This window comes from Python bivittatus, unplaced genomic scaffold (assembly GCF_059951505.1).
Source record: "Python bivittatus isolate LINGU-HERP-01145 unplaced genomic scaffold, Pbiv_v1 ctg000850_np1212, whole genome shotgun sequence".
Classification (NCBI taxonomy): Eukaryota; Metazoa; Chordata; class Lepidosauria; order Squamata; family Pythonidae; genus Python; species Python bivittatus.
The window spans coordinates 37,888,742-37,912,179 of record NW_028277112.1 but is presented as its reverse complement, the minus strand read 5'-3'; the positions used below and the strand labels follow the sequence as shown (position 1 = coordinate 37,912,179).

At 36.2% G+C, this 23,438-nt stretch overlaps 1 protein-coding gene across 1 annotated transcript in view; it reads right to left on the bottom strand.

Annotated features, from left to right (window-relative positions):
* The window catches only part of LOC103054358 (guanine nucleotide-binding protein G(q) subunit alpha), a 125,022-nt gene that overhangs the window by 26,907 nt on the left and 74,677 nt on the right, over nucleotides 1–23,438 (bottom strand). Inside the window, exon 3 of the mRNA XM_088129944.1 lies at nucleotides 10,442–10,596. Within this exon, the coding sequence (XP_087986070.1) occupies nucleotides 10,442–10,596 (155 nt within the window). The remainder of the gene's footprint in view (nucleotides 1–10,441; nucleotides 10,597–23,438) is intronic.

The following is a 23,438-nucleotide window of genomic DNA, read 5'->3' as shown; positions in this document are numbered from 1 at the left end:
GAGACCACTTCAAGTTAACCTGGTTAAAAGAAAGTTATTGGCAAGCTTCACTCCCTAGGACTTTCATGGAAAGGTTTTGCCCCTTAGGCTTTCAAAATGCCAGAAGTATCCTTAAGCAGTGTATTTGGGACACTGATCTTCAAAGCAAAGTGTGCTTCACAACATATGGGGTCTTTTGAAGGGGTAGGTGACAGCTTCCTACCTCTATCACAGTCCTGAAATTTTGCCAAGCCTTCCATGTTGCTAGGTTCGATGCATTGACTCTTGCTGTTCTATTGGGGTACTATAAAATTATTCTCCCACATCAACGAATATGTCCTTGCAGGGATAGGTCAGTAGAATTCTTCATTGCTCTCCACAGGGAATCCTAGTTGGCTTTTATCTATCTCATACTGAAGAAATTCCCTGGTAGAAAGCATGATTTCCATTAGTTGCTTATCCCATGCTGATATTATTTGGATATATCTTTCCAGATTTCTCTATTCTGCACCTGTATATGAATCAGCTGCCTGTCCTTGCATTTGAAAAAATGTATTAATTTCTTTTCTTTTTAGCCTCATATTTTTTTGCTTTATCTGTATCTGACTGCTGGCCTTAGGGCCATAATAAAGGTTTGATTGGCCGAACTGAAGCAGTTTTCATTATACTGATTCCATGCTTTTTCTCAGTGACCCTCATGATCCTTAGGCATCTTACTGGAACCCAACTTATATGGGTTTTTGATTGGGAGATGGTCTTTTAGGAGTTTGGCTACACTAACGTGTGTTTTTATTATTTTGTACTGTGAATTGCCTAGAGTCACAAGGTATAGGAAGACATGGAAATGGAGAAACCATCCAGAAGCCATTAAGACAACAGGTGCAGAAGTTGTGCTAAGCCCAGGGAGGTGGGAAAATGTTAAAAAAAGGCTGGCTTCCCCAACTCTCTTAGGTATAAGAGGGAGGGAACAGAAAACAAAGGGGGACTTGCAAAATTGTGTTACTATAGTATTTCTCAAAAAGGTATAGTTCTAGTCTTCCTGTGGAGTCAGTTTCCTGATCTGGTCTACCTTGTAGGGCTGACACAAAGGTGAGATGGATTGCTGTATAAATTCTATAAATAAAAAACAAACAAACAAATAATGGAATCTATGCTGCTGGAAAGGACACCTGGAAGCAATTGTGACTGTTGATATCTTATGGATACCTACTATATTGATATATTTCTGACATATTATATCCTAGACATAACTTACAATATAGGTAGTTATAAAAAATGTGACAATCACATATAACACTGTTCTCTCCATTCCATCACTTTTAATATAAAATGCTTCTACCCTCTATACATAGAACATGAATTGGACAAGCTACAGTACAAACAAACAAAAGATACAAAATAGCCATACGTGACAAAGTATACAAAGGACAAAGTAAGTTATATATTGGAAAAATTGGGGTATTAAATAAAATTATTACTGACCATAAATCTAAAATTAAATGTCAGCAAATGGATGTCCACTTGGAACACTTCAATTAACAGAGGTATTCTTATGAGAGTTTCCCAGTGAAAGCTGGGAGGTGGCTGAGCCCCAAGATTTTGCTGTACTGGTTTGTGTAATTTCCCCACAGCTATAGGTTTTTGTATTTTGTATCAGACACTGGTCTATATAATGCATTTTGCCCTTGTTCCTTGGCACCTCATATCATTGTTGGCACAGGATCACTGCTCTCTTTTGTTGTTGATACCTTACACATGACACCAGCTCTACTGTCCTGAGCCTGTTCCACTGCAGATTCAGGTGGACAAAGCTGGAATAGATCAACAATATCCAATTATTCACTCAAGATGAGTCGACTAAAAATATGCTTCCGGCTCATCATAACTGCATCAATTATGTTATTTTGGTAACTGATGCCCAGATTGATCTCCATCCTCAATCCAATTCAGCTGCCAAGCAGGGTGACACATAATACAGTCTTCTGCCTGTTAAATGAAATCACAGGGAGCTATATTTATCCCCAGGAAACTAATGTATATGGGCACAAGTCTGTTAAATTTTATGCATCATTCAATTCTAATCTAGATTTTTATATATATATATATATATATATATATATATATATATATATAGAGAGAGAGAGAGAGAGAGAGAGAGAGAGAGAGAGAGAAAGAAAGAAAGAAAGAAAGAAAGAAAGAAAGAAAGAAAGAAAGAAAGAAAGAAAGAAAGAAAGAAAGAACACAAATTTACTGGTAAGTCAATGTATCATCCCAAATTAGCATACATTTAAACTAATTTAACTTTAGCATAAGAATATTTATTTATCTAAATTGAAACAAGATTCAGGATTATGAATCTTCACTATTAAATATCCCCCTTAAAGAACAATAACATTAAATTGCTGAAAATGAAACTTCTGGATTAAGAACCTAATTTTTCTTGTTTCCTATCTCAATTTAATTCCTTTTGCAGACATGCATGTTTTCTTGGAATTGGATATTCTTGCCCTGCTTTTAAAGTATTTCTAGCACAATTATTACTTTATGCCTTAATTCAGAAGTTCTCAAGCTGCAGGTCAGAACATCCTAGGTGGCTGCAAGCAACCGGCAGAGAATAAAAAGTTGTTGTTGTTTAAGCTGATCAGGTTTGTGCAGGAAAAGTGAGAACAAGGTCAACCCTCACTCCCACTTTGCCTAGATAAGGCTGCAATGAGCTTGCTCAGAAAAAACAGAGCAAAATCAGGGGTGAATTCTGAGAAATGGTTAATCCCGCTAGTGCTGTGATTGATACTGATTGATCATGGCATCTGGAGTATATCCATAGACTTTGGAATTTCTGTAGAAGTGTACGTGTTAGGGAAGTACAATATTTTATCCATTATTTTAAATTTCTGTTCTTTTAAAATAGAAAAATATGGGGCTTCTTTACATTTTTACTGAAGAAACACAACATTTAATATACATTTAATAAACATCAAGATATAAACTAAAAAAAAATCCAAAGCATAAAAAAAGAAAAAGAAAAAAAAAGTAGAAGAAATAGTTATACTGTGGGAATACAGAAGTATTTATGCAGTGAATCCTTGATATAATGGACCAACTTGGGGGATGTCCATTATTCCCCAGGGTCTATTATAATAAAACATATGTCATCACAGCAATTTAAATAATTTGTGTGAGGACATTATGTAAATGATAGAAATTGGCACCATGACATAATCACAAAAATGATAAAAATCAGGTGGAAACTGGGCTCACTATGGATTATAATGCCATCACTGAATTTTTTCATTGTAATTTTTTAATTATTTCCTGAAATGGATTAAAAAGAATTATGTCAAAGAATACCACTGAGATTCACTAAGTTCAGACTCATAACTCCCAATTTTTAACATCTTTCCAAAGTACCTGGAAATATAAAGAATCCTTTTTAAAAAATAATTGAAATATACTGCTAAAAGTTTCAGAGATGCACCATTTCTCAAATATTTTAATGGACTTAATTGATATGATTTCTGAAGAAAGGATAGAAATTGCTTTATTTGAAATTAGGTTGGGACTTGTTTCCATTCCATCTACAATATATATTCAGCAGTAACAGGTTTATTATCTATTATTGGGTCACTAACTCAATAAAATAATCTATCCTCCCATTCTTCAGAGAAGTCAGCAAATTTCTCCTCTTACATGAGTAATGCATGGTCAAGAATTGGTATAAAAAAGAGGCAGATTAGAGGCCAAAACATGTGTTTCTGTATTATTCAAACTTCTAAGGACAGTTTTAAATATGAGCTTATACTGGTAGTTATTAATTTGCTATCATCCAAATGAAATTGTATAGCTCTGATCAAAAGAAAGTTGTATCAGTTCAGTTGGTTCCCTTGTATATTTGTTGGGTGATAAATAAGCTCACTATGACAAATCTACCAGATTTGTTAAGAGAAGTAAATCTATGCTAAGAAAATATGAAGAAAGTTACATGTCTTTTGGTTAGTAGTATATATATTTTTTCCTTGCTAAATCTAACTTGAATGAAATAATTGATTTTATTCATGGGAGAAGATTGCACAAATTCATTTACACCCAGACAAATATGGATAGACTTACAGCCAAAATGGATGCTAGCAAGTTTCTATTTTTAGGTTATGTACATATTATACAACTGTGGAACTACAGTATGTCAACTTTTGTTCTTATATTTTATATTGAAAACTAAATTACAGGTAGAGGTAGGCTTCCTTACTGAGAGTCAGCTCTCCTTCATAGTATAAACCTGTTCCTGTAAGCATTAATATTATGGTTGCCTCAATGATTTGCAATGGGAATTTACCAATATTTACATAGAAATAAGTACCATTCTGGACTACCCGTGAGGATTCATGGCGAACTAGACGTCCCTGAGTGAGCAGGGATGGCACTGCGGTGGAGCCTGGTGGCCAGACACTGAATTCTGGGCAGTGAAATCTCTCTGGAAAATGGAGAGATTGTGAGATCACCCACATGAACTCCAGACAGCTGCTCCTCATGAGCACAATGCAGGAACTGAGGTTTTTGTGGTTGGCTCGTGAGTCAAGTGGCTGGGAGTCGAGGGATTTCAACCAAGCTCTCAGCCATAATATAGCCTATATGGACATAAGGTTCACCAAGCCTCATTTCTTAATCACTTTCAGAAATAGCTTCTTGACTGCTTTTTAGCTATTAGGAATCTTTGCAGTGGCACCTTTAGGGCACCGGATGAATCTCTTCGATCCTTAGCAAAAGAAGTTTTAAATACAATTTAAGGACTTAAAAAAAAATTTTTTTTTGAATAAACAGTTACAAACAGACTAAGGGTCCAGATGGATTTAAAATAAGGTTTTGAAATTAATTATAAGAATCCTTCCCATGGGAAAACGCTTTTGTTTTGAATTATTTTTTTAAAAAACCATGAGAGGATGGGATTTTGAAGTTTGGACACTAGAGGGAACCAGAAGAAACTAAAGATTACAATTAAAGAAGAACACTTAAATTTGACTTAGTAATACAGAATGAAGCAAAATATTTTAACATTGGACATATTGAAGGATATTTGTTAACAATGGACCCAGAAGTTAATTTAAAGAATGTCTGCCTCTATAGGTAGACTATGTTTAAAAGATGTTATGAAAGAGGAACAAGTTTTACTGGACAAGACCGAGACTGATTTGAAAGCGGATTTAAAAATGACAGGCTACAAGAATGATATGGAAAAAGAGGCTACAATGGATATTCAAATGAAATGATATCTTGATAATTAAAAGGGATATACTAATAAGAAATCAAAAGAGTGACCTGGATAACTTTCCTATACTGTATTTACAAAAGAGTCTTATTAAGGTTTTGAATGATTTTGTGAGAAAGGACAAAGAAAAAATGCAAAGAAATCAAGTTCTAGGATAGTATTTGAAGGGATTAAAGATTAAGACTGTTAAAAGTAAAAGGAAGGAATATAAAGTTGATTTGATCCAGATTAAAATAGATATGCTGTTATCTCTGGTAATCCTTAATAGACTTTTGCTGACCAGGACTGAACTACGAGGCTTTAAAGATTGGTTTATAGATAAGAGATGGGATATGGGAAGAAGACATCATTTGTTGTATTTTAAGAGAAGGTAATAAGTTACTAAAATTGTGTATACTTCTTGTTATGAAGGGGGAAGTCATTTCTTTATATATTTTTCTTTTTCTTTACTCCATTCTTATTTTTTCTATTTTTCTTTTTCTTTTTTCTGCACTTTCTATTTTTTTTAGCTTGTATTAGTTCTTATCTTTTTAACTGTAACGTTTAATAAAATTACTATAAAAAAGAGAACATTTATAATCTGTAAGCTTTCAGAGAATCAACTATAGAACGCATGTAAAATGATTTGTTCTATTAAAAAAAAAAGTACCATTCTGTTCAACTGAGCCCTTTTCTTGAAGCATGCAGAGATATACAGCTTAAGACACTGCATCACATACACAAAAAAGGCATGCATTAGCATGTTCAGTATGGAAATATTAATATGAAATACAGTATAATTTCTGTTTCAGAAATCTAACATATGGAACACTGACTGCCCACCACTAAAAAGTATTTTATCCTTCTGCACTCTCTCATTACAAAGCTACCTCAGATCTTTTTAAGACCACAGTGGTTTTATTTTCTTTACATCTCATTCTTCTAGTAAGGATCTCTGGGGAGACTTATTCATTTTTCTCTAGTACAACTGTTTTCAGGCTGGGAAGATGTGACCAGAGTCGCTCAGTAAGTTCCACAGTTAAGTGAAGATCTTAACTTAGATCTCCTTTGCTCCAGCTCCAAAATGCTACACACACACACAAATCAGCAACACATCTTTCTGAACCAATTCCCAACCTCCACCCTGAAAGAGTACCACCTAATTGTTTAATAATGTATCTTATACAAAAAGAAAGGGAAAAAAAGAAAAGCCACTAATATATATAGCACCTACTGCACAAGCCCATAAAACTGATTAATAAGCCCAATAAAACTGAATAGGATTCATTATGAGTAACATTTAAAGCATTCAGCTACAGAACTAAAAAGATCAGAATAGGGAAAAAGAAAAAAAGAAAAGAAAAAAAGCTTTTGATACCATTGAGCCTGGCATTCTCCTGGACCAATTTCAAGGTTTAGGAGTGGGAGGTACAGTGGGTCTAGTCAGTGATAGTGGGGGAGGAGAGATCAAGCCCAGTCCCCCTTAGGGCCTACTTTTTCCTTGATCTTATTTAACATTTACATTAAATCACTGGGAAGTCACTCACTGGTATGAGGTCAGGTATCATCAATATGATGATAATGCCCATCTACCTATCACTATCCTAGGTTGACTAAGTGACACTGGTTCTTTCCCAGTACTGGAGGCTGTGGGGGGCTGAATGAGGAAGAAGAGGCTTCAGCTCAATGCATGATCGAGTGGCTGTGGGTTTTGAGGTCTCCTAATTCTGGAGATTCTCTTCTTTCAGTTCAGGATTGGATTATATTCCCCAGTCAGAACTGGTATGCAATTTAGGGGTTCTTTTAGACTCTTGGCTCCTGCTGGAAGACCAGGCAGCAGCAATGACCAAGAGTGCCTTTGAACAGATCCATCATGTGCCCAGTTGTGCCATTCCTAGCTTGGGTGGCCCTGGTCAGTGCTTCTGCTTGTCTTTTGAAAGACCCAGGAGCCCAAGAAGAAAACAACAGAGCCATCTACAACATATAATATAAAGACTGTAATAGCCACTATGTAGGACAGACTGGCAGAAGACTAGCAGAGTGTATCCCTGAACACCAAATAGCAGTCAGAAGACACGACGAAAACTCCTTAATCTCACAACACATGGACAGACTCAACCACAGTTTCAACTGGGAAACTGTGAGCATCATAGACCAAGCCAAATCCAAAAATGCTAGTGAATTCCTGGAAGCTTGGCACTTAGACACATCAACCATCAATAGACACATAGAAGTAAACCACATTTACACACCAATCAAAAGAGACAATAAGAAAGCTAAGAAGGAAACAAAAAGATCAGAACACATCCTCTCCAGCAGCCTACACCCAGATAAGCAGGGATTAATACCAGACAAACCATCAAGCAGAAAATAATACACTAATCAAGGAATTACCAAGGGGACAAACAATCAAGGAGACAAACAATCAAGCAGAAAACAATACACTAATCAAGGAATTACCAAGGAGACAAACAATCAAGCAGAAAACAATACCCTAATCAAGGAACCACCAAGGAGAAAACCACACCCCCACCAACACTGGCAGGGCAAGCTACTGTATTTAAACAGGGAGCAAACCCCACATTCATTAGCAGTGATGATATTGCCTAGCCGGGTAATGAAACATCTGCAATCAAACAACCAAGCTCAGAGAGCTTGACAGACTTCACAGATAACTTGTTTGTTCTCGATACAATTATTGTTGACAGGAAAGGTCATCACATACTCTTCTGCTTGCTTATTAGTCAACTGAATTAGCTTAGGACAACTGGAATTGACCTATATATGCTGAACAGATGTGGAAAATAGAAAACCTCACTCTTACTTAGACAACTATGAAATCCCCTCCTGAAATGTATAAATCTTTCCAGTCTGTTCAAAGAGCTTCACTGTACTATTATATAAAAGCACAACTCTAACATTTTTAGTTGTATTAGAATTCTGTAGCTGCCTCAGAGAACCATGACTGCATTATGACCACACAGATTACCTTGCTATAGCACCTCAGGCCTATCTCTATGGCAACCCAATAAAATTACTGTAGCAGCCACTTCAGATTTTACTGAACAAATTACAGCTATAATTAACTTTTAAAATATGGCCTATAATAGAAATATATTAAGATGCGCAATGTTTTTTCAATAATTGTATGCCACCAACCATTAATGATTGGCTTAAATGTTTAAGATTTTTTATGATAATAGATCTACAATATTTCCCATCCAAATATGGAAAACAGTGGGAGCAGGAGTGACAAAGGCCATGCATTTGTGTGCTACACATCTTTCAAAGGTGTCTAAAATCATCTCACTAATGAGAATTTCCTGGAAAAAAACATTGCAATGCATTACTGTAATTATAAATTATGCAAACAGAAAGAGGTCATTTCTGAATTACAGAAGTCAACAATTTTTTTGTGTCTCAGAACTGAAAGTCATGATGTTTGGTTGAAGTTTCCTATTTTGGTAGCATAAAGAAAGAGGTTTAGAAACCTGTACCCCTTGTCCCATTTTGCCATATACCCATATTTGGTTTTCAGGGCAAGCTACATCTGCTTCCTATAGGCTTTTTGGGTGCTATTCAAGATGCTAGTTACCTATAAAACCCTTCATGGCACAGGGCTGATTTATTTATTGGACCACTTCTCTCCAACTGCTGCTGCTTCTCCCATAAGATCCAACAGGATGGGTATATTTTGGGTTCTCCCCATGAAAAATGTCACCTAACTGGACCCAGAAAGTGTCTTTCTCTGTTGTGGTGCCTGCCTTTTGGAACAGCATACCCTGTGAGATTTGGCTGGCTACAACATGCAAACACCTACTGAAATCTGAATCTGCCAATGTATGCATTACTGAGGTTTTACCATATCAAAAGCCACTCTAATTAATGCTCCTTTCTTGTTTCCTGGATACACTAACACACATATCTAACATAGGTGGAACAGGATTGAATTCCACTAATTGGAATTCACTGCAAAGGAAAAATTCCTTGCTCTAAGACAGTATATTATTTGCATCCTCCACTCTGTAGATATATAAGAAACATTACATGAGACTTTAAGATATAAGTATGAGGAGCAAGACCAAAATAATTAAGCATGTATTTATTTTCAGGGCTGATTTACTAATTTAGCTGAGCTTTTGAAGGCTAGAAAGTATAACAGACAAATAAATATATTTTGCAAATCTTGCCAAATAAAACTTCTGAACATTTATATCCAGACATTTTGGTCTGGGTTCAAAATGTTCATGTTCATACGCACTCATTTACCTTATCAGCCAGATTCCATTAGTTCTGACTGCCAATTCTACTTCTTGGTCATATGAAGAGGAACTGGGAAATATACCGTATTACTGGTATTAATAGGATGCCTGACAAATATCTCCGAAGGAAGTAACCCTATATACTTTGATTCCAGAGATTCTGAAAAATAAAATATTATTTCTCTTCCTATCCTACAGTAATGTATTAAGAGTTTACACACAGATAAGAACAAGTGTGATCCAAGGAACAGGGTGTCCCTTTTGCCACAATATTCAATGCATAATCGAAGGCCTGTCACCATCTCTTAGTCTAGCTTTCACTGGGTTTGATGTAAGGAAAAAGAGGAAAAGAGGAGAAAACAATACATGTTGCTTTAACAACTTTGGACAAAAGGCAGGATATAGATACATATACATATAGGATTATACAAGAATCACAATGAGAACTGCATTATTTGAAAACCAGATATTTCTTATTTTTGAATGGGAACAAAAGCATTTTCTAATAATTAAATAATTCCCTGTTGCTACAGCTATTGTAGCTTGTGCAAAATTAATGAAAATCTTACTCATTTGTTTTTCAATGAGATAAGCTGAAAGATAAAAATAAGACAAAGATAAAAGAGGATCAAAAACTGGGTTTTGGAAAGAACAGGAAGACCAAGGTGGCATGTTTATGTGTGCCAACTATATTAACAGCATGATCATCAGGACAAACATTTGACAAGAAGGTTTAGGATAATACTATAGTAGTCAAAGCATTTCAGAAAGCATCTCATTATATCTGAGATATATATCTAATTGATATATAATTAATTTAGTATGTTGAAGCACCAGTTAAGAAATTACACTAGTTTTCAAAATTGAGATAGCAAACCCAACATCAATGTGTATACATTTATATACTTTTTAAAATTACATTGCTAAAAATCCTCTAAAACATCATCTCATTTATACTTACTATTTAGTAGAATCTGACAACTGGTATTCCCGTCGTCTGTCATAACATTCTTGAATTCCAGGATCATTCCATAAGCTCTTTATTGCATCTACATAAGGATTCTCAAATGAGGATACTTTTTCTATATCAACTTCTCGAACTAGCTGCGCATTGACCTATTGAAATAAAAAAGCAAAATCCATTGGTATTTGTCATATAAAATATACACAAACAGTCCAATCTTATAATATTCATTGAATTCCCATTGAGTTCAAGAAACTGACTCTCAGGTAAGGAGTATACTATTACAGCCTAATAGCAATACATTTTAGATAGGAAATGAAAGTAGGAGAGTCCTTCTCTAGAAATTCAGTAAGATTTTTTTCATGGTTTTGATCAACCATTTTAATTCATTAATTTCCCATTTTCCTCTTCCATTACAGCTCATCAGCTCCCCTTCAGACCTCCTGGCTCTAATAAAAATATCTAATTTTCAACAAAGAGGCTGCTTGAAAATAGTCTTAATCTGGATAGGGAAGTAAATGGGAGACCCAGGAGCAGATATTATATCATGTTATATTAACAGAATAATTCCTAATAATTCCCTTGTTCTATGCAAAACTACTTTTGGACAAAACTACTTTTGGGCATACAATTTTGTATATCTCCTTAAGATTCCATATATACATACCCCAATATTGGCTTTTGTGGAATTTTTAGTTTTTATTTTGTTCTTATGCTCTTTTTATTTTCAAAATTTTGCACATGCACTTCTCATTTAAACAAAGTTTAAAAAAAAAGATGATGTGAAAGGTATGTATGCACTCAAGAGGAAATGTAATGAGAAAAGAAATTATTGGTTAACATTCAAAACAAACAGGCTTACTGACTTCTTACGTTTTATAAAAAGTTGTGCATTTGGTATTAAAACACTACATTTTGAAGATGTCGGACATAATCACAAAACGAACTTTCATAATTCAAACTTGCATCTCACTACAAAGGGAGAGTTTATTACAAGTGGTTCCAGAGGTATCTGTGCTAGTCTTTTGCAGCATGTCCCTAAAACATCTGCCCCGCCCCCAAGAATCACACAACAAACACTATGCAATCAATACTACTATTATTATTTCTCCTACTCCTACTATTTGGATTTCTATTGTTACTACCATTTTAATATCTATTCCACCATCAGCTCCTAAGTGAAAAGTGGGATAAAAAATAAATAAATGCATCCACCAGTAGCCATGAGTTTAGGAAGATCCCTCAAATCATAGTCCAGTTCATCTCAGAGTAGTGCTTCGCTCAAGAAGTATTTCAGATGTATTTTTTAATTCTATAATATATGGAGGGCTACAATGGGATGACTTGGCCAAGAAGATTTTTAGTGTCTATGTAGACCCTAGGTTTCTGAGTGTGTTTCTATACTCATCCTAGTTAGTATGCTGGCTTGCAAGATAGTCTCTAGATTAGACATTCTAACTTGCATAGAATAGAGTGAGCATGCTTGGGGTAAAATAGGACGATACTCATGCTTGTGGCACACTGGCCTAGATGTGCCTAAACTGACCATTATTGTCCTTACTGTTAGCAGGGAATGTGGCATGAGTGGAACTAAGTCTGTAATTCTTATCTATCTCATTAAACTCTTATCTAACTTATTAGAAAGTGTTATGTGAAAGTTGTTAATACCGTTGATCCTCTCTGATGACAACCACAGCATGTGAAAAATTGCTAACTGAAATGTGAGAGGAATAAGTGGTAAAGAGAATGATTTAACAAATTAAATAAATGAAAGAAAATTAAGCATGTTGTATGTCCAAGAAACTAATAGAAAGAAGGTGGTGTGATCTTGAGTTGATGACACAGTATAGAAAAGTGAAGGCTTAGGTTTAGGAATGCACAACGCAAATCAATCTGGCCAATTTTGAACTCAATAGTCTTTTGGTAGCTTCTCCAGCCATATCAACTTTAGTCCTGTTCAGTTTTATTTTCAGAGAGTTAGCTGGCTAATGGGAAGATGGACAGAATCTCAAACTCCTGACCATAATTTCTTTCCATCATTCTGTCAGATTGAAAAAAATAAAGCTTGGTGAAATGATGAAGAGAAAAAAGCCATGGATGAGGGGGAAAACATGCATAAGAGAATAATTGCTGCAATAAATTAGCATTAGAGAAATATGTTGTATAATGTACATAGAAAGAAAATGATAGCTCCAAAGAATTTTATTTGCTATTAAATTTTGAGGCCACTCAACTTCAAAAAGACTCTGGATAGCTTTTGACCATAAAAGAATGCATAGTGTAAAAAGAGAAAGAGAAATGCCCAAACAAAACCACACAATACCAACCAAAAAATCTTCAGGGGTCTTCATATTTGAAGGGTAGGAGTCATACATATCTCCAGGTGGATGTTGTTCCAGAAAGAGGGCACTGTAATAGACAAGGCACTCTTTCTTGGCCCCACAAGATGGCAACTTTTAATTGAAGGGACCTGGAGAATACCCATTTTGCTTGATCATACTGATGGGCAGAAACTATGGGACACAGGTACTCCCTCAAATAACCAGGCTCTATGGTATGAAGGACTTTACAGATGATGGCCATCACCTTGAATTGTACCTGGAAGCTAACTGGTAACCAATGCAGTTTTGTGAAGCAGGAATGACACAAGGGCACAGTGAAGACACCCTTTACTGCCCACACAGCTGTATTTTGGACCAGTGGTAGCTTCTGGATGAATTTCAATGGCAGCCCCAAGTAGAACACTTTGCAATAGTCCAGTTATGAGGTAACTAGGGCATAAGGCACTGTCTGAAAGACTTCCCAGTCAAGGAAAGGATGCAACTGGCACACAAGGTAGACCTGTGCAAAGGCCCTCCTGGCCATAGCCATCACTTGCTCTTTGAGCAGTAGCTGCAAGTTCAGGAGGACTTCCAACCTGCACACTGGTCTCAAACAGGAAAGCGTGGCCCCCATCCAAGAACAAAGGAGAAACCATCCCAGGCCCAGGAGGCCACTCAGTCTCCTCAGGGTTGAGCTTGAATCTGCTCCTCCCCATCCAAACCGAAACAGTCTCCAGACACTGGGTCAGCAGATTGACAATTTCACCTGCACAGCCTGAGGTTGAGGTGTATAACCAGACCCTAAATTGAAAGGTGACCTTAAAGTAGTCAAAGAGAGCAAAGGAATAGTGAAGATGAAAAGAGGCAGAGAAAATGCAGAACATTTTTGATAGAAATAAAAAGAACTGTTTTCTCAGTGGGCGAAGATAGCTAAACAAGGATCCTTCAGCAGAGGGAATGGAATTAAAAACAAAAGTGATGATTTGAGATGAAACTGAAGAGAGGATGTGCTGGAAAGAGTATAGGAATGATAGTGATATGTTAGACTGTATGATACAACAAGGGATACAGATCTGAAAATTGATGTATCAAAGACCAAGACAGATGTTTGACAGGGGAAATGAGAGTATGATTGCAAGTTATCCATAAATGGTAAAAAACCAGAGCAAGTAGATGAAGTTGTGTGCCTTGCTAAACATTTATTAAAGATAATAAAATGAGCGGAAAAAATTTAAGACAAGGAAATACTAGTAGAAAGGTAATGATAGTCTGTGATTCATTGTAAGGAATGAATGTTGTCAAAAGAAATGAGAATAGTTGTGTTTTCTATGTAAAAACATGCTTATGCTCACTTTGTTATATGGAAGTGAGAGCTGGGAATCTTGTAACCATGGTGGAGACTTTTAAAGGACACTAAGTTTGCAAACCTCACTTTCTAATTACTTTCGGAAATTGCTCATTATGTATTTCTAAGCTATTAGAGACCTTTGGAATGACAAGTCAAAAATACCAGGTGAGTCTGCCTTTAATCCTGAATGAAAGAAAAATTTAATCATAAGCTTAAGAATTTAAAGAATCTGAAATAAACAGCAAAAAGCTAAGTAAGATTTTGATCCTAGAAAGTTATAAATGGACTAGGGGTCCAGATAAAATTGGAATATTGAAATTTTTACAAAACAATTTTGGAATTAATTATAAAGTACAAACAGTTTCTCATGGGAAATGGCTTTTAACATAGATAAAACCTTTCATGATTTCAAAAACTGGACACTAGAGGGGACTAAAGATTTTAGGTAGATGAAATATATACCAGCCTGCAAGATGGTGCAAAATGTTATAACAATAAAAATACTGAAGAAGACTTTTAAAGAATGGAATCAGAAAACAATAGCCATACTATCAACAATGTCAGTAATGATGCCTGCCTCTATGGACAGACTATGTCTAAAAGATGCCATTGAAGAAATGTCAACAAATTTTATCTGACAAGATAGAGATGGCATTGAAAGTGGAATTACAACTGACAGGCCAAGAGAATTATTTAGAAAAGGATGTTTCACTGGATCTACAAAGGAAATTGGCTGAGGTTTTAAAATTTAAAAGAGAAATACAAATGACAAACCAAGAGAATGGCCTGGATAATGTTTTCCTACTGGATTTACAAAAGAGGCTTGTTAAAGCCTTGAAACACTCTGTGTGATGGGACAAAGAAGAAATGAAGAGAAATAAAATTCTATGACAATATTTGAATGAATTAAAGATTAAGACTGTTTGAAGTAAAAGGAAGGAATATAAAGTTGGTTTATTTGATCAAGGTTAAAATAAGGTATGTTGTTCTTCTCACTACCCTTTATGGACTTTCTGCTGACACCAGGACTGAAAAGATGATGCTTTATGGATTGATTTATTTATAGATAAGAGATAGAATATGGGATGAAGAGATTAATGTTTGTAACTGTAAAGAAGGTAAAGAGTTACTAAATTTGTTATACTTGTGATGAAGGTTGGAAGTAACTTTTTATATATTTCTTTTCTCTTTATTATATTTTTTCTTTTCTTCTTTTTTATTTTTTCTCGCACTTTTTACTTCTTTCTATTCTCTTTTAAGTTTAGTTTGTGATAGATAGATAGATAGATAGATAGATAGATAGACAGACAGACAGACAGACAGACAGCTCCAAGGAATCAACTTTAGTTGCACACAGTCACTGAAACACATCTGCATTCTTCTCCTGCCCTGAAAATTAGATTCTGGGGACAATGTTCTGGACCTGTATTTTAGTACAGTTGTCTCCAACTAGGTATCTTCCAAGTGTGGACACTGAAAAGAAAGTATTTCTACAAACAACTGAGACCACATGATGTATAATTTATTTTATCTATCTAACATGGTTCTTAAACACACCTTGCCTAAAGCTTGACTTGTGTAAAGCTGTAAATGCTTGCTAATTATTTTCACACATCTTTCAATGAAGCTATTAGCTCAACCAGCTGAAGTGCTAATTTAATTGCTTGAAATAATTATAGTCTGTACACATATCAACTCTCTCTATATGCATACTCAGAAAAGATCTTGTAAACAAAATCCTGGACAAAAATTATTGGAACCTAGATCCAAAAATAAGATATCAGATATAGAAGCATGAGTATAAAGTGATGAATGTAAAAGCCAAAAGCTGAAGGCAGTCTACACATCATCTAAAACTCACTGTCATGGACCATATTGTTTACATTACACAGCTGTATATAATTCACATAACAGCTTTTTTCCATTGGTGTATTAGAATATGCCCCTTCATGGATCACTGCCTTGTCGTGGCGAAGGGGCTTGTGTAACTCAGTGAAGCCATGAGCTATACCGTGCAGGGCAACCCAAGACGGACAGGTCATGACGGAGAGTTCTGACAAAATGTGGTCCACTGGAGAAGGAAATGGCAACCCACTCCAGTATCTTTGCCAAGAAAACCCCATGGACAACGTCAAAAGGCTAAAAGATATGACGCTGGAAGATGAGCCCTTCAGGTTGGAAGGTGTCCAATATGCTACTGGGGAAGAGAGGAGGGCAATTCCAAGTAGCTCCAAAAAGAGTGAAGCAGCTGGGCCAAAGCCGAAAGGACGTTCAGCTGTGGATGTATCTGGAAGCGAAAAGAAGGTCTGATGCTGTAAAGAACAATATTGTATAGGTACCTGGAACGTGAGATCTATGAATCAAGGCAAGCTGGATGTGGTCAAATATGAGATGATAAGATTGAACATTGACATCTTGGGAATCAGTGAATTGAAATGGACAGGAATGGGTGAATTTAATTCAGGTGACCATTATATCTACTACTGTGGGCAAGAAACCCTTTGAAGAAATGGAGTAGCACTCATAGTCAATAAGAGAGTGGGAAAGGCAGTAATGGGGTACAACCTCCAAAATGACAGAATGATCTCAGTGCGAATCCAAGGCAAACCATTCAACATCACAGTAATCCAAGTCTATGCCCCAACCACTGATGCCGAAGAAGCTGAAGTTGACCACTTCTATGAAGACCTACAACACCTTCTAGAACTAGCACCAAAAAAAGATGTCCTTTTCATCATAGGGGATTGGAATGCTAAAGTAGGAAGTCAAGGAGTAATCGGAACAACAGGCAAGTTTGGCCTTGGAGTACAAAATGAAGCAGGGCAAAGGCTAATAGAGTTCTGTCAAGAGAACAAGCTAGTCATAGCAAACACTCTTCCAACAACACAAGAGACGACTCTACACATGGACATCACCAGATGGTCAATACCGAAACCAGATTGATTATACACTTTGCAGCCAAAGATGGAGAAGCTCTATACGGACAGCAAAAACAAGACCAGGAGCTGACTGTGGCTCAGATCATGAGCTTCTTACTGCAAAATTTAGGCTTAAATTGAAGAACGTAGGGAAAACCACTAAACCACTCAGGTATCACTTAGATCATATTCCTCGTGAGTACACAGTGAAGGTGATGAATAGATTTAGAGGATTAGATTTGGTAGACAGGGTGCCTGAAGAACTATGGACGGAGGTCCGTAACATTGTACAGGAGGCAGCAACTAAAACCATCCCAAAGAAAAAGAAATGCAAGAAAGCAAAATGGCTGTCTGATGAGGCTTTATAAATAGCTGTGGAAAGAAGGATTGAGAAAAGCAAGGGTGAAAGGGAAAGGTATAAGCAACTGAATGCAGATTTCCAGAGAACAGCAAGGAGAGATAAGAAGGCCTTCTTAAATGAACAATGCAAAGAAATTGAGGAAAACAATAGAATGGGGAAGACTAGAGATCTCTTCAAGAAAATTGGAGATATCAAAGGAACGTTTAGTGCAAAGATGGGCATGATAAAGGACAAAAAAGGCAGGGACCTAACAGAAGCAGAAGAGATTAAGAAGAGGTGGCAAGAATACACAGAAGAACTCTACAAGAAAGATCTTAATGTCCCTGATGTCCATGCTGGTGTGGTCACTGACCTTGAGCCAGACATCCTAGAGAGTGAAGTCAAGTGGGCCTTAGGAAGCATTACTAACAACAAAGCTAATGGAGATGACAGTATTCCAGCTGAGTTATTTAAAATACTAAAAGATGATGGTGTTAAAGTGCTGCACTCAATATGCCAGCAAGTTTGGAAAACGCAACAGTGGCCTCAGGATTGGAAAAGATCAGTTTATGTTCCAAGTCCAAAGAAGGGCAATGCCAAAGAATGCTCAAACTATCACACAATTGCACTCATTTCACATGCTAGCAAGGTTATGCTCAAAATCCTACAAGCTAGGCGTCAGCAGTATGTGAACCGAGAACTACCGGATGTACAAGCTGGGTTTCGAAGAGGCAGAGGAACTAGAGATCAAATCGCCAACATTCGCTGGATCATGGAGAAAGCACGAGAGTTCCAGAAAAACATCTACTTCTGCTTCATTGACTATGCAAAAGCCTTTGATTGTGTGGATCATAACAAACTGTGGCAAATTCTTAAAGAGATGGGGGTACCAGACCATCTTACCTGTCTCCTGAGAAATCTGTATGCGGGCCAAGAAGCAACAATTAGAACCGGTCATGGAACAACTGATTGGTTCAAAATAGGGAAAGGAGTACGACAAGGCTGTATACTGTCACCCTGCTTATTTAATCTATATGCAGAGTACATCATGAGAAATGCCAGGCTGGAAGAATCACAAGCCGGAATTAAGACTGCAGGGAGAAACATCAACAACCTCAGATATGCAGATGATCCACCCTAATGGCAGAAAGCAAAGAAGAACTAAAGAGCCTCTTGATGAGGGTGAAAGAGGAGAGTGCAAAAGCTGGCTTGAAACTCAACATTAAAAAAACTAAGATCATGGCATCTGGACCCATCAATTCCTGGCAAATAGAAGGGGTAGAAATGGAAGCAGTAACAGACTTCATTTATTTGGGCTCCAAGATCACCGCAGACGGAGACTGCAGCCATGAAATTAAAAGACGTTTGCTCCTTGGGAGGAAAGCTATGGCAAACCTAGATAGCATATTAAAAAGCAGAGACATCACCTTGCCGACAAAGATCCGCATATTCAAAGCTATGGTTTTTCCAGTAGTAATGTATGGCTGTGAGAGCTGGACCATAAAGAAGGCTGAGCGCCAAAGAATTGATGCCTTTGAACTGTGGTGCTGGAGAAGACTCTTAAGAGTCCCCTCTTTGACCTCTAGGAGGTCAAACCAGTCAATCTTAAAGGAAATCAACCCTGACTGATCATTGGAAGGATTGATAATGAAGCTCAAGCTCAGATACTTTGGTCACCTAATGCGAAGAGAGGCCTCTTTGGAAAAGACCCTGATGCTGGGAAAGATTGAAGGCAAAAGGAGAAGAGGACGGCAGAGAATGAGATGGTTAGATAGCATCACTGAAGCAATGAGCATGAAACTGAGCAAACTCAGGGAGGCAGTGAAGGACAGGAAGGCCTAGAGCAATATGGTTCATGGGGTAACGAAGAGTCGGACACGACTTAACGACTGAACAACAACAATTAGAATATGTGATGTCCTCCAGCTCAGACTTCCAAAAACATGAAGGGGGGGCGGGGGACACAGGACAGCCCATTATAGACAGAAGTAGTCTGATCTTTGGAAAAATGCCTTATCCAGGCAAGGCAAATGAAATCCACTGGGACTTATGTTAAATAACAATTGCAGAAAAATTGCTAAATTATTTGACAGTATTGTAAGCCTGCAGGGACTTGTTCAGGCAGTCAACAACAACTGAAAGGCAAAAAGTAAAGAAAGAAAAGAAAAATCCTGATAAAATATAACACTAATTTTCTATTCCCACTAGACCAAACAAAGAAACAGCAAAAAAACCTCTGAATAATTCCAAACTGTATTGTTAAGGAACCTTGCTTTAGTAAAACTTAAATATAGCACCCACATTTTCACGGTTGCCAAGTTTGTGACTCATGTAGACATGCATAAATGTTAGGAGAAAGGACTCATGCTCATAAACTTCACATTAAATATCCCACTATTTATGTAAAAATGAATTAGGTTATACTGCTTTGTACTAGCACTACATTATATTTTCTGCTCAAAACTTTTATTTTGTTTAATGCCTTTTTTAAAATAGCAATCACAACATAAAAATGGGAAAAATAAAAAAATACAAATATCAAATGTAACTTGGTTTTATACAATCATAAACAAATAATATAATCTGAATTAACAGTAGAATAGAGATAAAATTAAAATTAAAAATGTCTAGAGATTTATATTACAGATAAAATAAGCCTAAAAACATTGAGCAGATTACTTACAATCCCTAATTTTTGCCTTTGTTTACAGGGCTAGCATATCTAGGCTGGAGAAACCCAGGAAGGACTAGATCCAGCCAAGTTAAGTGTTTTCAGTATGTCTTTGCTCCCATCAAGTGGTTGTCTAGATTTTGGCAACCCAGATTTCAATAGTCCTACCTATTAAAAAAGGACTAAGTAAACAGCACATATGAGAATTTGTAGATTGCTACAATTCAGGTGTAGATTTTTCTTTCCAGTATTGTATTATAATATTTTTGGCTATTCCCCAAGGAAGCTTAGGACACTAAACTTGGTAAAGAAAGGCAGGAAACAGAATGGCGAGTTTTAGGGAAATCAGGTATAGTCATCTCAGCTTCAATGCAACAACTTCAATGAAGATTATACATCAGTGGAACTTTACTCCAGTCAGATTGGCATACATAAGTGTATGCCTGCACATGCACACACACACACACACATATGCAAACATCCATACATAAATACGTTCTTCCAAATACTGGAGAGGATGTCTACAAAAGAGTCTTTCCTTCACATGTGGTGGTATTATGATAATGTTAAACCCTTGTGGTGTAAAATTTATGGACAGATAAGTGTCATTATTAAACAAGGAACTGAATGCTCCCCAAAGCTAGCGTTACTGTATTTATGTACGGGATCAAATCTTAAGCTTAAAAACAATGAACACATTATTTACTTAATCTTAGCAGCTAAAATAATGATGGTTCAACACTGGAAAACCTTAGTTAATTTAACAATTGAAATACAGATTAACAAGGCCTCTTCAACTGCCATGTTAGAAAAGATTAGAGATCAAATTAAAATAATGAAACATCAGAGACAGGAACCACAATTTTATTCAATCTGGGATGACTTTATATTTTATCTTAATTGTGAGAGATCTATTATCAGCAATACTTTTGATACACAGTAAATATTAATGTGTACATTATCTATTTACTTTTTAGTGGATTTTAAATATTTTTTAAATATGCATCATGAATTTATGTTACTCAGTTACTTGATAATGTTTGCTAATCATAGTTCAATTTAAAAAATAACTAAAATATATACATATAGAAAAATATTTTTTGCTATTCCCCCTTGAACAAATTCCAAAAACTATGGAACTTACATACATTTGTTAAACAATTATGTTCCATGGTATTGACAATTCTATTAATTTCAGATCAAAACAGGGTAATACTAGGACAAATCTAAATCATATAAATGAATGTTCCAACTACTGAATTTCATCTTACTGAATATTTTCTGAAATGTCCAATATACAAATTTAAAAACACCCAGTTTGCAAGAACATACAAGTTTATTATTTCAAAGATAGGATAAATATTTGATAGTAGTATCATATGTTACCCAAAGCTTCTTACCAAGATGAGTTATTGCTTTGGAACTAAACTTCCAAGACCTTTAATGAATATGGGATTCAGAGATAGCAATAGCATCATGCTAATGAATTTAAATAACAAGTGTGCGTATTGTGGTGGGGGGAAGAGGGAGGGGTAAACACTGGCAAGATGGCAGATGAAGCATTGAGATGTAAACTCTGCCCCTTTTGTTGGTGGGTCAATGTTGTATGCATATTCAAAAGGATCAGGGTTTGTATCACAATGTTCTGTCCACCATCCTACTGATTTAGACCCCTTGTGCAGATTCCATTGCACTTATGCATATCAAATATTAAAACCTGTTCCAATACAACTAAGCTCTTCTAAGGTTTCCACATAGTGCCCCATAGGATTTTTTTTTTTTTTTTTACAGAATAAATGGGATGAGTGTCTGTCATGATTTTGTACCTGGCCACAGTTTTTTAATGCCTACTCAGTGACAGCTCCTGTCCTGTGGAATGATATCCCACTAGAGATCTGTACTGCTCCCATCCTTCTGACTTTCTGCAAACTGCTAAAGACCTGGTTGTTCTCCCAGGCCCAGGGCTAGGGGGTCAAGCCCCTTTTATTGGCTATTTGCTGCTTGGCTTTGGGGCTTTTGGTCTCCAGTCAGCAGCCTTGAAACTGAAATCATATTAAATAAATAAGAAATAGAATTGGGTAGGATGCTGAGGAGGTACCAAGTGAAGTGTCTACAGGCACACTGGTGACCATGAGTGCCACACTGGGGATGCCAGTCATCACTGCTTTTCATGGTAAGAGGATCAAACTGGATATAATATTTCTGATATACTTTGGAGGATTGAAGACTGGTATTTAAACCAATTTCCAAACAACATGAATCCCAATACCTGCCAAGATCTCACTGGGGTCAAATAATAACTTTCAAGCTGAGCCCATAACTGAGCTGAATTCTAAAATTCCTCATTCTAATCTATATGTGAAGCTTAAAATAAATGCCCTGTGATAAGTCTGAAAAAATGGAAAATTCAAGCCATCCTTTCCAGTAAGGAACTGGTAAATTCAGTAACATTTTAGAAAGAAAGGCTTTGTAACGAAAGCTTTTTCACAGCAATGAATAAAGTCTCCTCCAAGTTGGACTTGTCCCTGTTGTTATCTTGGCAACAATATGGAAATGGTTTGCCACCATCTTGCTATTCTCTTAATTTCTCCAGTTTATCCTATATCTCAAGCCTTTTGTGGTATCTTTCCATTCAAGTACTAACCAGATCTGGCCCAGCATAATTTGTCAAAATCAGCAAATATCTTTTAGGTGATAAAACCAGGCTGGGCTAGTTGCTTATACATTTGCTTAAAATAGTGTGAAGAAATAAAAATAGGAAGACTTCTTAAACAGAAAAAAAGACTATGTTTAAACCACATGTTAAAAGCTACTACCAATTTAGAGTACACCATTCTCATTAATTAGGATTAAACAACCAATCATGCCTACATGTCTTGGACCTCATTAAAACATGATTGCCCTCTTGCTTCCATCCAAAGTAAAGAGTAGCATATTAAGCAAATACATAGCTGTTCTGTTAATGACCCAGAAAGTGGCTTTTTTAGTTGAAAAGACTAGGCTCAATTTTCAGTGGAAATTGCATTTGTACAACTAAAACAATGCTCTATTTTAATATTTAATGTTTTTCTAAATTGATAGCATTAATCACATTAATAGTGACAAGAATAGATAGGATTGAAAGTAAGATTAAGAAAAAAATGAAAAAGATAATAACAGTTTTGTACTTGTCTTTTTTAAAATTCTACAGGATGAAATGCAAAATATCTACAATGACTCACTTCTTCATTGTCATCATTAACCATCAACAGGAGACATTCCAGTCACCCAAACTTTATTATTATTTTGAATGAACATCTATAAATACATACAGGTTCCAGTAAATGATGTTGCAATATTCATTTCCTAAGACTGGTTCCTTGGGATATAGCAACACATTTGAAAAAGTTACATGTT